The following is an 11,876-nucleotide window of genomic DNA, read 5'->3' on the forward strand; positions in this document are numbered from 1 at the left end:
GTGTATATGTATTGATATCCCCTCCTCAGAGTCCTGTGGGCCCGTAGGGTCTGTTTTCTATTGCTAAAAACTGATCCAACTTTTCAATGGTTTTTTTGACGCATTGATTGGCTATCGGAACGGTGATGGGGAGTATCCAGAAATATCTTATATGTCCAAAATCTACATTCGGTGGCTATCAACACGAAACGAAATTTCAAATTTCGAAAGAGAGGCTTTCAGAGGCTTATTAATAAATAATACTTTTAGACATACGTGTCTAAAGACATCTAATAAACTAATAAAGACGTCTTTTAGACATGCGCGACATGGGTTGAGACGGTTGAGACTACAGGGGAAATAGGGACTTCCAGAATTTCTGGAAACTCGAAAACTTCTCTATCCTGTAGCCAATCAACACGCCTAAAAAAATTTTTTACACAAATAAAATATAGTATTAGATAAATACAGAAAACGCGACAGCCAATTCCTTTTCTGTTGACCAACCGAAGAACCAATCGGCGTGTAAATTGTACTGATCCCTTATTGTTTTGCTCCGAACTTCTCATGGCGTAGCTCAGCTGACGAAGCCAGAAGCGCACGTGGTTGGGACTGGCCTCTGACTCTGACTGTCGCCGCATATCTGTATCTCCGCAAGATGTTGAACATGCACAGAAGCGAACCTAACATTTTAATAACAGGTACATGATAACATATACATATTACAGTTATTTAATATAAATTCTGAATATATATATCCTTTGAGAGAGAGAGAGAATTGTCGAATCGTTTTTCAGGCACACCTGGCGTGGGGAAGAGTATGATGTCGAGCATGTTGTCGCAGAGAACTGGACTGGAGTGGCTGGATGTCAGTAAAATTGCCATCGAGAACGAGTGCCTGGAGGAGTACGACGAGGAGTACCAATGCAGCGTGTTGGACGAGAGGAAGGTAATTTCTCGCATCTCGTTATATGCGCAAAGTTTGATTGAAATAAAATTTATATTGATATTAATACCTATCCTACAGATAGCAGAGTGGCGTCAAGTGGCGCAATAGCGCAGTCAAACTGACGGATTGTTGTCGTTAGAGACGTCTGACTTTGACATCGTTACAACGTCATTTGACGCACTCTGCTATCCGGGTACATTTTCACATCTCAAACATACAAAAATCTTTGTGCAATATCGTGTTCCAGTTACTGAACAGTATGAAAGGTCCTATGAGCGAAGGAGGAAAAATTGTCGACTATCACAGCGCCGATTTCTTCCCCGAAAGATGGATCGACATCGTATTCGTGCTCAGAACGGACAACACCATCTTGTACGACCGTCTCAAGGACAGGGGTTACCGCGGGAGGAAACTGGAGGACAATATAGACTGCGAGATTTTTCAAATTATTCTCGAAGAGGCGAGGGAATACTACAGTGAAGAGATAGTGCACGAGCTAACGAACAATACTCCAGATCAGATGATGGATAATGTAAATAGAATATGTCAGTGGCTGGAGCAATGGAAAATAGATAATCAGCAAACGTAAGGAAAATGTATCGAGTTTCCCTCTCAGTCCAACTTTTATCCTCTTGCTTTATACTTACATTATCTAGATTAAGCTTGTTAAATTTATATTACGTATGAACTTATTTAGATTTCATTGATTTGTTACAAATAAATCAAGTTGACGCGATAAAATGAGAGATTGTACGTATATACAAGTTTTAAGATCCACTGAACACAAATCTGTACATATGTTATACAGTTCAAAAACATATTTTTTACATTTTGTATAGCGAGCGAAAATATTAAAATGTTTCGCGTAGAATATTTGTATTTTGCAAAAACTACAATGTATTTATTCTACTATACCTAAGTCATGCTTCAGCTTCTTTAACCTGTTATCTACAGTATCGTAATACTTCATTTTTATTAAAATCTTCGTTGCCGTGTCAATATCTTCTTTGCTGAACGCCTCTGCCACTTGCCTGAAAAAAAAAAAAAAGAATCGAAAAGAACGACATTGAACACTGAAAACGATTTTGATGTAGATTTGATGTAGATTAAAGCTACCAAAAATGGAGATTACTTTGACATTGTGTCGAGCAGTTCCCTGGATTCTTTGGCCAGTTTCAAGATCTTATCTCTGTCCTCTGTCGCATTTTCTATCTCTTCGTTACGTTCCATAATCTCCATGAGAAATTTTGCATTCAAACTGGTAGTACCTTCTGGTATTGATATACCTTTCAATTGCAACATATATAATCCTCTTTTTAATGGATGCGCCAACGTACTGTAAGCCTTATTTATTAGAGACGACAACTTCTCTGAGATTTGCCTTTCTTTCTATCGACACAGTTAAAACAAATTTTACTTACGGATAAGAAAGGGAGAATTTTTTGATTATACAATAAATTACAAAAAGCTTCCGAGAGAAGATCGTCTAGGCTTGTTCCGTGAACGCTTACCTCGGATTTGTTGCCAAACTTATCGGGGTGCAACATTTTCTGCAGCTCCCTGTACTTTTTATGAATCTCCTCACTCGCCACGTTGTACTCCCTTTTGATTCCCATGATATCGAAATAGTTCAAGTTCCCCGGCCATTCCTGCAACACTTTGCACTTTGAGCAGAACAACTCGGACTTGTACGTGTAGTCGCAATTCCAACATTTAGGTGGGCTGTCGCTGCAGAATCGCAAGCATCCCAAAGGCAGGGTAGGGCGAACTGTAGCCCTCGACGACGCTTGATGCGAGTACAGCTTACACCGCTGCTTAACCGGACTCACCGCCGCCGCGGACTTTCCAATGACTCTCGCCAAGAACATTTCTCCCAGGATGATCTTGTAATCTAAAAAGAGAAAAATAATTTTCTTACAAATGCAACACGTCCACGGAGTTTTGTATTTTATGCCGCTACTTGAAAAGCAAACTGCAAGTCTCTCTCGTCACTTTTCGAATGAAACAATTGAACATATGCATATGTAATTCAAACAGATCAACTCTGTGAAACGAGAAGTGAAGAAAATTGACGACGTTACAAACTAATTACGTGTTTTAGCGCTCAATTAAAAACTAAACGCAGAGTGACTTTCATAAATTTCGTTGTATGCAAGATAAAGTTAGCTCGTAAAAAAAGAAAGCGAAAGAACTCCTTTTCAATATCTTTCCTTACATCATTTATCTTCCACGACGGACTTACATCTAACGATCTAATCTGACACTCGTGCTAAAACTCAACAATTCCATCCTAACCTGTCTACCACGCACACACACTCACACACACACACACAACCCACACAAACGCACGCACGCTTTATTACGTATTCCGTGTTTCCTTTCTTACTTTTTTACAAGAGACTCGTGTAACATATACGAATATTATTGTCACGTCGGCAGATACGCGCCGGATCGAGCGATCTTGATCTCGGAGTCATTTCCCGTCGCTCGATCACCGCTGCGAATCACGAAACAAATTCCGCGACAGCTGGATTCCCAGCTACTCCAAATTCCCACTTGCTTTTTCGACGAGAGAAACGTCAAACGGCACCTGGAGTGCCACGTTCCTTCGTTGGAGAGGAAAAGAGGTAGTTCACAGGCGGAAAGAAAGCGACGGGAGGCACGTAAAAAGGGTTTCGATGTTCCACAACTGGGCAATATTGCACAATATACGATTGATCGCGAACGGGTCCCTCAACGCAGACGCGGAACACCCGGAGGAGTAAACCGGGACAGCGAAATGGTCGACTCGCGCGTCCCCCTCGTCGGCTGTGACGCGCGTCACGCACGATACAAATGATACAATTATCGCGCGCTACGTGCACGAGCTGTTGTCCGAGGCGGTGCTCGAATTTCGCGACTTCCGCCCCGATAAGGCGCTATCGGGCCGCCGTATCGGCGCGCGATGACACTGGCCGTTTCTGGTTTAGCTCGAGTACGCACGGATTAGCGAGGCCGACCCGGTCCACGGCGATCCTCGGCCACGTCCCTGACCCGCGCGGCACGGCGTCTCCCGATTTCGACGTCGCGGGATTATGAATTCGACTGAGAATCGCGGTCACGAGGGCGACACGACTGGCGGAATTTGACGAGAGCTACGAGTCGTCGACGAGTCCAGGCAGGTCCAGGGATCGGGATAGGAAAAGCGACAAAATGGGGGACCACCGGCAACAGTTGGGCTACCTGATCAAGTGGCTGGGCACCTTTGACCTTCAAGCGCCGCACAGCACCGCGGAGGAGATAAGCGACGGGGTCGCCTTGGCGGAGGCCCTGGCCAAGATCGCGCCGGAGTGGTTCACCGCGGTGTGGAAGGCGAAGATCAAGACCGACGTGGGCACCAACTGGCGCCTGAGGGTCAGCAACGTGAAGAAGATCGTGGAAGCGGTGATGGAGTACTACGTGGAGTGCCTGAACCAACAGTTGTCCGGCTACGCCAAGCCGGACGCGGGCAAGATCGGCGAGCACCGCGACGACGACGAGCTGCGCCGGCTGCTGCAGCTGATCCTCGGCTGCGCGGTCAACTGCGACCAGAAGCAGCGGTACATCACCAGGATAATGGGTATGGAGGAGACGGTGCAGCAGGCGATAATGCAGAGTATCCAGGAGCTGAACTTCGAGTCCCTGGTAGACGTGGCGGACGGCGCGCAGCAGAGGCTCTACGCCGAGCTACAGGCGACGGCGGACATGAAGGACCAGCTGGCGCAAAGGTGTCACGAGCTCGATCAGCAGCTCTCTCTGTTGCAGGAGGAGAAGGCCGCGTTGATCACGGAGAACAAGAAACTCCAGGAGCGGCTGGACGAGTTTGAGAATCCGGAGGAGTCCGGCTCTATCCTCAAGTATTCCGGGCTGCGGAAGCAGGTGGAAGAGTTGAAGGATGAGCTGTTCAAGATGGAGACGTCCAGAGATGATTATAGATTAAAGGTAGAAGTGTTGGAGAAGGAGGTGTTGGAGCTGCAGTCGAGGCAGGAGGATCTGCAAAAGGCGGCCGACGAGGCGAACCATCTGAAGGACGAGGTGGACGCCTTGAGGGAAAATACGGACAAGGTAGCGAAGTACGAAATCACGATAGAGTCGTACAAGAAGAAGATGGAGGACATGAGTGACCTTAAGAGGCAATTGAAGATCCTGGAGGATAAGAACGTCGAGTATCTGCAAGCTAAATTGGACTACGAGGAAGAAGCAAAGCGCACGACGATGCTGCGCGGTCATCTGGAGGTATGTAAGCAACAGCTCGCGGAGGTCCATCACAGGCTAGACGAACGGAGCAACAAGAACGATCGGCTGGAGTTCGAGGGCAAGAAAATGGAAGCGAAGTTGGGCGCCCTGCAGAGGGAGAGGGATCGGCTGATCATCGAGAGAGACGCCCTGAAAGAGACGAACGAGGAGCTGAAGTGCACGCAACTGCAAGCCGCCGAGAACATGGCGAAACCCAGTGCCGACAGTACCGGAGTCTCCGCGACGGAAATGATCCCGCTTGAGGTGAAAGAGAAGCTACTCTGTCTGCAGCTGGAGAACAAGATGATGAAGATGAAGCTGACCGGCAACGATGACAAGCTGCCGAATGTGCAGGCGTTACTCGAGGACTCCGAGGAGCGTCTCAACACGCTGCGGGGGCAAAATCGCAAGGCGAATCAAAGGATAATGGAGTTGGAAACCAAATTAGAGGAAGCCACGGGCACTCAGGTTGGCGGCGACGGCAAGAGCGACAACGTGGGCTTGAATCGGAAGATGTCGCAGCTGCAGGACGAACTGCGAAAAGCGCAAACCGACAAGGAACGATTGACTCTGCAGCTCGAGGAGCGCGAGAGCGTTCTGCAGGCTCAGAAGCAGAAGGCCTTCGCTCTTCAGGAAAAACTCACGCGGAAGGAATACGAGAACGCCGCGCTCGAGGAACGTTACAAGAAGTACATTGAGAAGGCCAAGAGTGTAATAAAGAGCCTCGACCCGAAGCAGAGCAACTCTTCGCCGAGCGAGGTCGCCGTGCTGCGCAACCAACTGGTGGAGCAGCGCAAGATGATCGAGGACATGGAGCGGTCTATGAAGGAGTCCAGGTTGCTGCGAGAGATGGAGGAGAAGCTGATGGTGACAGCCTTTCATAGACTAGGTCTGAACTGTCATAAAGAAGTGATGGATCAGCGCCTTGCGGCGCTTAGTTCGGGACAGGGTCAATCTTTTCTGGCCAGACAGAGGCAACCCTCGACGAGACGTTATCCGCCTTATAACTCGAAATAAGGACACGCGCAAAAGCAAGTTGATTTGACGTAATTAAGTATTATTGCAGGATGAAGTGGTAAATTGTCATTTGAGGCAATGTTGTTAACAGCGCGATAAATGTGACGCTACACACCCCATTGTGAACTTAACAATCATAGATTTATTCAACGACGATGACTGCCGAGTCAATATTCAGTGTCATTAACTTGTAATATAATATTAAGACGTCACATTTACCGCCCTGTTACGATTATCTCGATTGATTATATTTCTTTCGATATAGATACAATTGAACAAAACTGAAATATCTCCACTTTCTAATAAGTAAAAAAATTGATTTTTTACGAAATTGATTTCTTATCGAATCAATACGTAAAAACTGTGCTTACAAACTGTCGACAAATATATAAGAGTCCCTTTAACCATTTTTTATATGTCTAACTAGCCAATTTTTTGTCTTCCTGTGAAATCATCAAACGCAAATATAACTCCAACATTCAGATCTATGATTGACATTTTTATCCAATGACGATTTTCTAGCTATTAGAGATGTGCCGATACATGTGTTCCTATATCTTTAATGAGTACTTATATAAAAAAAAATCGCACGATATCTCCAACAGTTAGAAAAGCAGACTAAATGTATATTTCTTGTACATTAAAAAAAATTGTATCTATATCATAAATGTTTACCATATTTACTTTATCTTAATCAGGCTCAATATATATATATATATATATATATATATATATATATATATGAGATACATATTGAATATATAAATTGTAAATAAGATTATATATAGATATTGGGATACTTTTGCTTCGCGATAGGCTAAATATTGTGCAAGGTGTTGAGTATTCTGTAATATGAACAAATTTTATCCCATATAGTGATATTTTAAATCATGCTGACGAAGAACAACTATAGACTTGAAAAATATCGCGTACATCTTATTTCGATAGAGTGATTGACCCTAAGTGTACATTCGTAAACATTGTTATTTGCTTTGTGCAACAACACATGATGAAACAAGGTTATTGTAAATAATGTATAGGCCGTTCTATACACACTTCTCAAATTCGAAACATATATATATATATATATAAAGTACATATATTGCAACGTAAAGAACTTATTCGTATATTTATATCTTTATAGCCACGCGCGTTAATATTATGACTAACATTATTTATTTGATATACATATAATTTATGTTATCGCTATTATATTTGTTTTACAATTCTCAAATGCACATGGCAATCGGAAAACCGAATGTATGGAATGTACATACAGAGATAAATAAATACATAAATGCTCTATAACATATAACACTTTATGGAAGCGAATTTTATCATCTACATACAATTATTAGGACGTTTCAGAAAACAAATATCTCATTGTAATAGAATACCGATACTTGCTGAAATTGTTACAATTCACTGTTAAATTTTTATTGGCAAGATTGATTGATAAATTACTTAATTATACACATCTTATACGTATTTTATAAGCTCTCCTAATGATCTAATTTCTTCATAAGAATGAATCTATTTTACATTTCATGTTTATATATGAGAGAAAAATGAAAAAGATTCTGTACAAGTAAAAACTTCAGTAATTGTTTTCATTGTTCAAGCATTTCAATATTAGGTCTTGCTCAGTTTACATATTTTAAAGATTTAATTATTCTTTTAATCATTTCTTGTTTTCTAAAACATCTTATGTAGCTGGAAGTACCTGTAGCTATCTCCCTGAGTTTATGGTATTATAAATGTGTCAATAGAACAAATATTTGTATAAATTTTAACATTAGTTTTCATATATGATTTGTTTAATCTTCTGTCTTTGTTTAATCGCTTGACTAGTTCTTATATATAAATTTATATATGTGTACATATACACACACCACTTTTATATGTATAAATATATAATATAAATTTATTATCAATATAATTTTGTTGACGCACGAGACATAATACAATTTAATTGCTGTAACAATTTGGTAGACATATATTCACGAAATAGAATAAAATTGCCTGAGGCAAACGTGATAAACTGTACCGTAGTGGAAAGTTAATTTGAAGCAAAATACATGCGATAGATTTTCAGCATATTTTACTGATTAGACTTACTGGAATAGCGTTTATTTGTTTCTAGGACTGAACTGTCGATAGATATATATTTTTAATCATAACGTCGCGTTCATGATGCAACTTATCGACATACATGGATACTCTACTATTATGCACGATTGGTTTCGAATTCTTCCTAAATTTTTCTAAGTCAGGATAACATCTCTGATAATAAAAGACTGCACCGAGAAAATGCCATATACTGAATTCAGGCCACAATACATCGGTAAAGTAGACGCAGGAGTCAGCAATCTAAACAAAAAAATTAGGTAAAATTATTTTAGACGTTTGATCGTTCGTTATATTAGATTCTGCTTCGATAAGTTACAGAAGAAGAAATATATTCAAATCACAAAAAATGAAACACGTCTTCTTACTTGCCACAAGAGGTAATCGCTCAATCGAGTCTCTCCGGAAGTACGAATTAATAAATCTGGATTTGGAGACTTGTAAGTGTACAAACAGTCGGCAATCAGGTCTTCATTTATATCTTCTGGTAAAATATCAGTATGCTTTACACCCTTTACTATATCTTTAATTGTATGAGTAATTTCATCCCTTGCTGCAGATATTTAAAAAACAAAAAATTATGTTTTAAATTATATGTACATGTTTTTTATAATTTATTACTTTACACTGTATATAACACATTACTTTACATTATATATATATATATATATATATATATATATATATTTAACATTAGAAAGTAATGTAACTTTTCATCCACAGCTAGTATATAAAATATAACATCGAGTGTGAATATAAATATGGTTTACGGTGACCGTACTTACACGTATAACAAAAAGCAAGATTTAAAAATGCTTTGTCATTGTCCTTCGTGAGGACCATAGCTTCAGCGATCAGTTTGCATAAATCTTCTGGAAGCAAGGACAAATTGCCAATCACGCGAACGCACACTCCAAATTCCATTAATTTATCCCTGGAAATTTTTTACGTTTGTAACAGCAAGATCTATACAACTGTGACGCAAAGTAATGCCCCCGATTTGAAATGTCACGCATGCATACTTCTCTTCTAGGAGACGCTTGAACTTCTGCCTGGCAAGGTCCATGAGCTCATCGACTTCCTCTTTGCTGCGCTTAAAGTTCTCTATGCTGAAAGCATAAACCGTGACCTCTAGAATGCCAAGATCCATGCACCAATTCAACGTCTCGGTCATTTTTTCAAACCTGTCACAAATAAAACACAAGATATCAGACGAACGTAACGTAGACTAACGTATCTGCAAACTCTCTTCAAACATACGTACCCCTGCGAGTGTCCCTCTTTTTTCACTATATTACGTTTGTTCGCATAACGTCTGTTACCGTCCATGATAAACGCCACATGCCTGGGTAACTGGCCGGTTTTTATGATCTTCAAAGCCAGGAGTTGAAACCAGTTCAAAGTGCGTTCTCTCACCCACGACATCGCACTCCGAATTTTATGTACGGACGTGTAAAATGCGGAAAGACGTACCGCCTTCTGACTGACCCTTCGTCGAACGCTTCTATCAGACTCGACTGTCCAGTAGTCAGTGCTCGTCGACGAACATGACAATGCGCCAGGGCTTGTTGAGACGATAACGACGATATCAGCTGCCAGTCATGGTTTAACCTTCGTAACGCAACTAAAAAAGGAACTACTTGCGACGCGGCTACCGCGTCGTTTCCATAATCATCCTAATTATCTATCTTATCTACGCATTCGGACGCGTTACATCGACGGTGTATTGGGTTATCCTTGAGGTGTCTTCGGTGCCTCCTAACTGCTCCTAACGGAATGCTGACGAAATGCCAAACGCGGTTTAACTCGTGCGAGACTTGCGAGAGTAGTGAGCTCTCTCTCTCTCTCTCTCTCTCTCTTTCTTTCTTTCTTTCTTTTTCTCCCTTTTTGTCTTCATCTAACGCGAGCCGGAGCGCGGCCGGGGGCCGTTGGCCGTTATCGCGACGATCCCGATCATTTCTCTCGCGCTGTCGAACTTGAATCGAACATCTATGATCGTCAGCAATGATACGGCGTCGTCCTCGTCAATATTCGAGGAGAGTGTTTAGCGTTCGACGCGTGTAATGTGTAATGTGGTACACGACGTACACGTGAACGCGCCAACGCGCAGTCCCTGTCCCCTATCTCATCGTCATCGTCCGTCCGTCGCGGCCGCCATATTGGCTTGCGTCGCCGTCGGCCGCCGTCGCCCCACGTCGCCCCTTTTAACCCACTTCTTCTCGTCGCTCGCGCGTGAGTCGCGTGAAGTGAGCTGCAAGGCTGCAGGCACGTGTCGCGAAAATAGAAACCCTCGGCTTCGATCTGTTTATAATTATATATTTTAATTATATTGTACTGTTTTTTTAGATTGAGAGAGATATTATTTTACGGAAAACGACGCAAATTCATCGCTACACGTACGTATGTACATGCACGCGCGTATGTGCGATAATATGTGTTATCATATCATCGTGTCGTAATACACATAAATATGCATGGGTACACGCGTATACCCTCAAGCATACTCATACCAACGATATATAACGAATGTGTGTATCATATGCGTATATAACATACACACACATATGTATGTACATCTGCATGCATGTGCGCGCGCAACACGCACGTCGCACGTCGCACGTGGCGTCCCTGTGTCCTGTCTCGCAGATGCGCCATGTGCCTGTTTTTCTTTGCTCCTCTCCTTTCTCAACCCCTTATTGATTAACGTGCAGCTGCGACAAACAAGGAGACGGATGTCCCGATAAAGCCTCGCTCTATAAATTCACGAACCTGCATCGATTATTCGAAAATGGACACGATCGCGTCTATACTCGACGCGATAAATTACTGTTACGATCTCCCCGCGATCGATACGCGTCCTGTCCCCGATACGTATCCCCGACGCGGGTCGATGCGATCTTTCACGATTTATTATTATTTTTTTTTCCCGAGGATATCGATCGATTTTTACGTCTGGATAGTCGTGCGAGTCGAAGATGCACGGTTAAACGAGCAACGTGAGCGACAATGGTTCCATTTTAGGTGTACTTTTAATACATGATTTGCCGCTGGTTTTCTCGCGGTTTTCGTCGGTCGTCGCGAACGAGCGTCGCCGAACGCTCTTTTTCTCTCAAATATACTTCGATTCGTTCTCACGAAAATGTTACGTATGAAAGACACACATCACCGGCGGATTATGCAATATTCGTTTATTCATTTGCATTGCTTTTCCGTCGTGCCTCGCCTCTATAAATAGACTATTAAGTAAATGTAGAATTTTGTCTTGATCAAATTCGCGAATCGAGGTTTGACCGCGAGACGCTTTCAAGCGTGCCGCGTTCAATGGCGGAGTCGTCGTCTCGTCGATAGGCTCCCGGATGATGTAATCCGGATGTAATTCGCCATGTTTCCTCGCGATGGTTTCGCGCGAGGCACGTGATTCCTTTTACGCGGCTTCGCGGAATTCGTCAAGAATACGACGATCGATCGTTCGATCGCGCCGAGGAGATCGCGGATTTTCGGCGATCGAAACATTTTTCCGGGCCGACGCGCGACGACCCGGGGTCGGGGT

General features: G+C 42.7%; 4 protein-coding genes across 6 annotated transcripts; 2 read left to right on the forward strand and 2 right to left on the reverse strand.

The window, feature by feature from the left end:
• The first annotated feature begins 451 nt into the window (after positions 1 to 451).
• Ak6 (adenylate kinase isoenzyme 6) lies at positions 452 to 2,065 on the forward strand. Its single transcript, XM_077405349.1, has 3 exons — positions 452 to 680; positions 777 to 928; positions 1,176 to 2,065. Exons 1-3 carry the CDS (start codon positions 638 to 640, stop codon positions 1,515 to 1,517), a joined length of 537 nt encoding a protein of 178 aa, XP_077261475.1. The 5' UTR covers positions 452 to 637; the 3' UTR covers positions 1,518 to 2,065.
• On the reverse strand, positions 1,788 to 4,041 carry Hsc20 (iron-sulfur cluster co-chaperone protein HscB-like protein, mitochondrial). 3 transcript variants are annotated; one of them, XM_077405345.1, is made up of 4 exons: positions 3,315 to 4,041; positions 2,440 to 2,819; positions 2,061 to 2,317; positions 1,788 to 1,959 (listed from the first exon to the last, which is right to left on the reverse strand). In XM_077405345.1, the coding sequence occupies exons 2-4, from the start codon at positions 2,794 to 2,796 to the stop codon at positions 1,830 to 1,832; spliced, it is 744 nt and encodes a 247-aa protein (XP_077261471.1). In that variant the 5' UTR covers positions 2,797 to 2,819; positions 3,315 to 4,041; the 3' UTR covers positions 1,788 to 1,829. The 3 variants fall into 3 exon arrangements, with proteins under 3 accessions (XP_077261471.1, XP_077261472.1, XP_077261474.1); XM_077405346.1 differs by lacking the exon at positions 3,315 to 4,041 and adding an exon at positions 3,144 to 3,297; XM_077405348.1 differs by lacking the exon at positions 3,315 to 4,041 and adding an exon at positions 3,171 to 3,281.
• Positions 4,042 to 4,059: 18 nt separating this feature from the next.
• On the forward strand, positions 4,060 to 7,514 carry Hook (hook microtubule tethering protein). The gene has a single exon (XM_077405341.1). It carries the CDS (start codon positions 4,121 to 4,123, stop codon positions 6,197 to 6,199), a length of 2,079 nt encoding a protein of 692 aa, XP_077261467.1. The 5' UTR covers positions 4,060 to 4,120; the 3' UTR covers positions 6,200 to 7,514.
• Dhdds (Dehydrodolichyl diphosphate synthase subunit) lies at positions 7,357 to 10,498 on the reverse strand. Its single transcript, XM_077405343.1, has 5 exons — positions 9,591 to 10,498; positions 9,349 to 9,510; positions 9,112 to 9,260; positions 8,695 to 8,879; positions 7,357 to 8,569 (listed from the first exon to the last, which is right to left on the reverse strand). Exons 1-5 carry the CDS (start codon positions 9,749 to 9,751, stop codon positions 8,339 to 8,341), a joined length of 888 nt encoding a protein of 295 aa, XP_077261469.1. The 5' UTR covers positions 9,752 to 10,498; the 3' UTR covers positions 7,357 to 8,338.
• Positions 10,499 to 11,876: the final 1,378 nt, after the last annotated feature.

Source organism: Temnothorax americanus, unplaced genomic scaffold, assembly GCF_048541705.1.
Source record: "Temnothorax americanus isolate GAGA-0224 unplaced genomic scaffold, ASM4854170v1 Scaffold2, whole genome shotgun sequence".
Classification (NCBI taxonomy): Eukaryota; Metazoa; Arthropoda; class Insecta; order Hymenoptera; family Formicidae; genus Temnothorax; species Temnothorax americanus.

Excerpts from the sequence above, each read along its gene's own strand:
- Ak6 (XM_077405349.1), top strand. The coding sequence starts at position 638 with ATGTTGAACATGCACAGAAGCGAACCTAACATTTTAATAACAG. Across the intron at positions 681-776 it reads ACCTAACATTTTAATAACAG|GCACACCTGGCGTGGGGAAG; the intron begins GTACATGATAAC and ends ATCGTTTTTCAG. Across the intron at positions 929-1,175 it reads GCGTGTTGGACGAGAGGAAG|TTACTGAACAGTATGAAAGG; the intron begins GTAATTTCTCGC and ends ATCGTGTTCCAG.
- Hsc20 (XM_077405345.1), bottom strand. The coding sequence starts at position 2,796 with ATGTTCTTGGCGAGAGTCATTGGAAAGTCCGCGGCGGCGGTGAGTCCG. Across the intron at positions 2,318-2,439 it reads AGTTTGGCAACAAATCCGAG|AAAGAAAGGCAAATCTCAGA; the intron begins GTAAGCGTTCAC and ends CTGTGTCGATAG. Across the intron at positions 1,960-2,060 it reads CTGCTCGACACAATGTCAAA|GCAAGTGGCAGAGGCGTTCA; the intron begins GTAATCTCCATT and ends TTTTTTTTTCAG.
- Hook (XM_077405341.1), top strand. The coding sequence starts at position 4,121 with ATGGGGGACCACCGGCAACAGTTGGGCTACCTGATCAAGTGGCTGGGC.
- Dhdds (XM_077405343.1), bottom strand. The coding sequence starts at position 9,751 with ATGTCGTGGGTGAGAGAACGCACTTTGAACTGGTTTCAACTCCTGGCT. Across the intron at positions 9,511-9,590 it reads AAAGAGGGACACTCGCAGGG|GTTTGAAAAAATGACCGAGA; the intron begins GTACGTATGTTT and ends TATTTGTGACAG. Across the intron at positions 9,261-9,348 it reads AAGCGTCTCCTAGAAGAGAA|GGATAAATTAATGGAATTTG; the intron begins GTATGCATGCGT and ends AAAAATTTCCAG.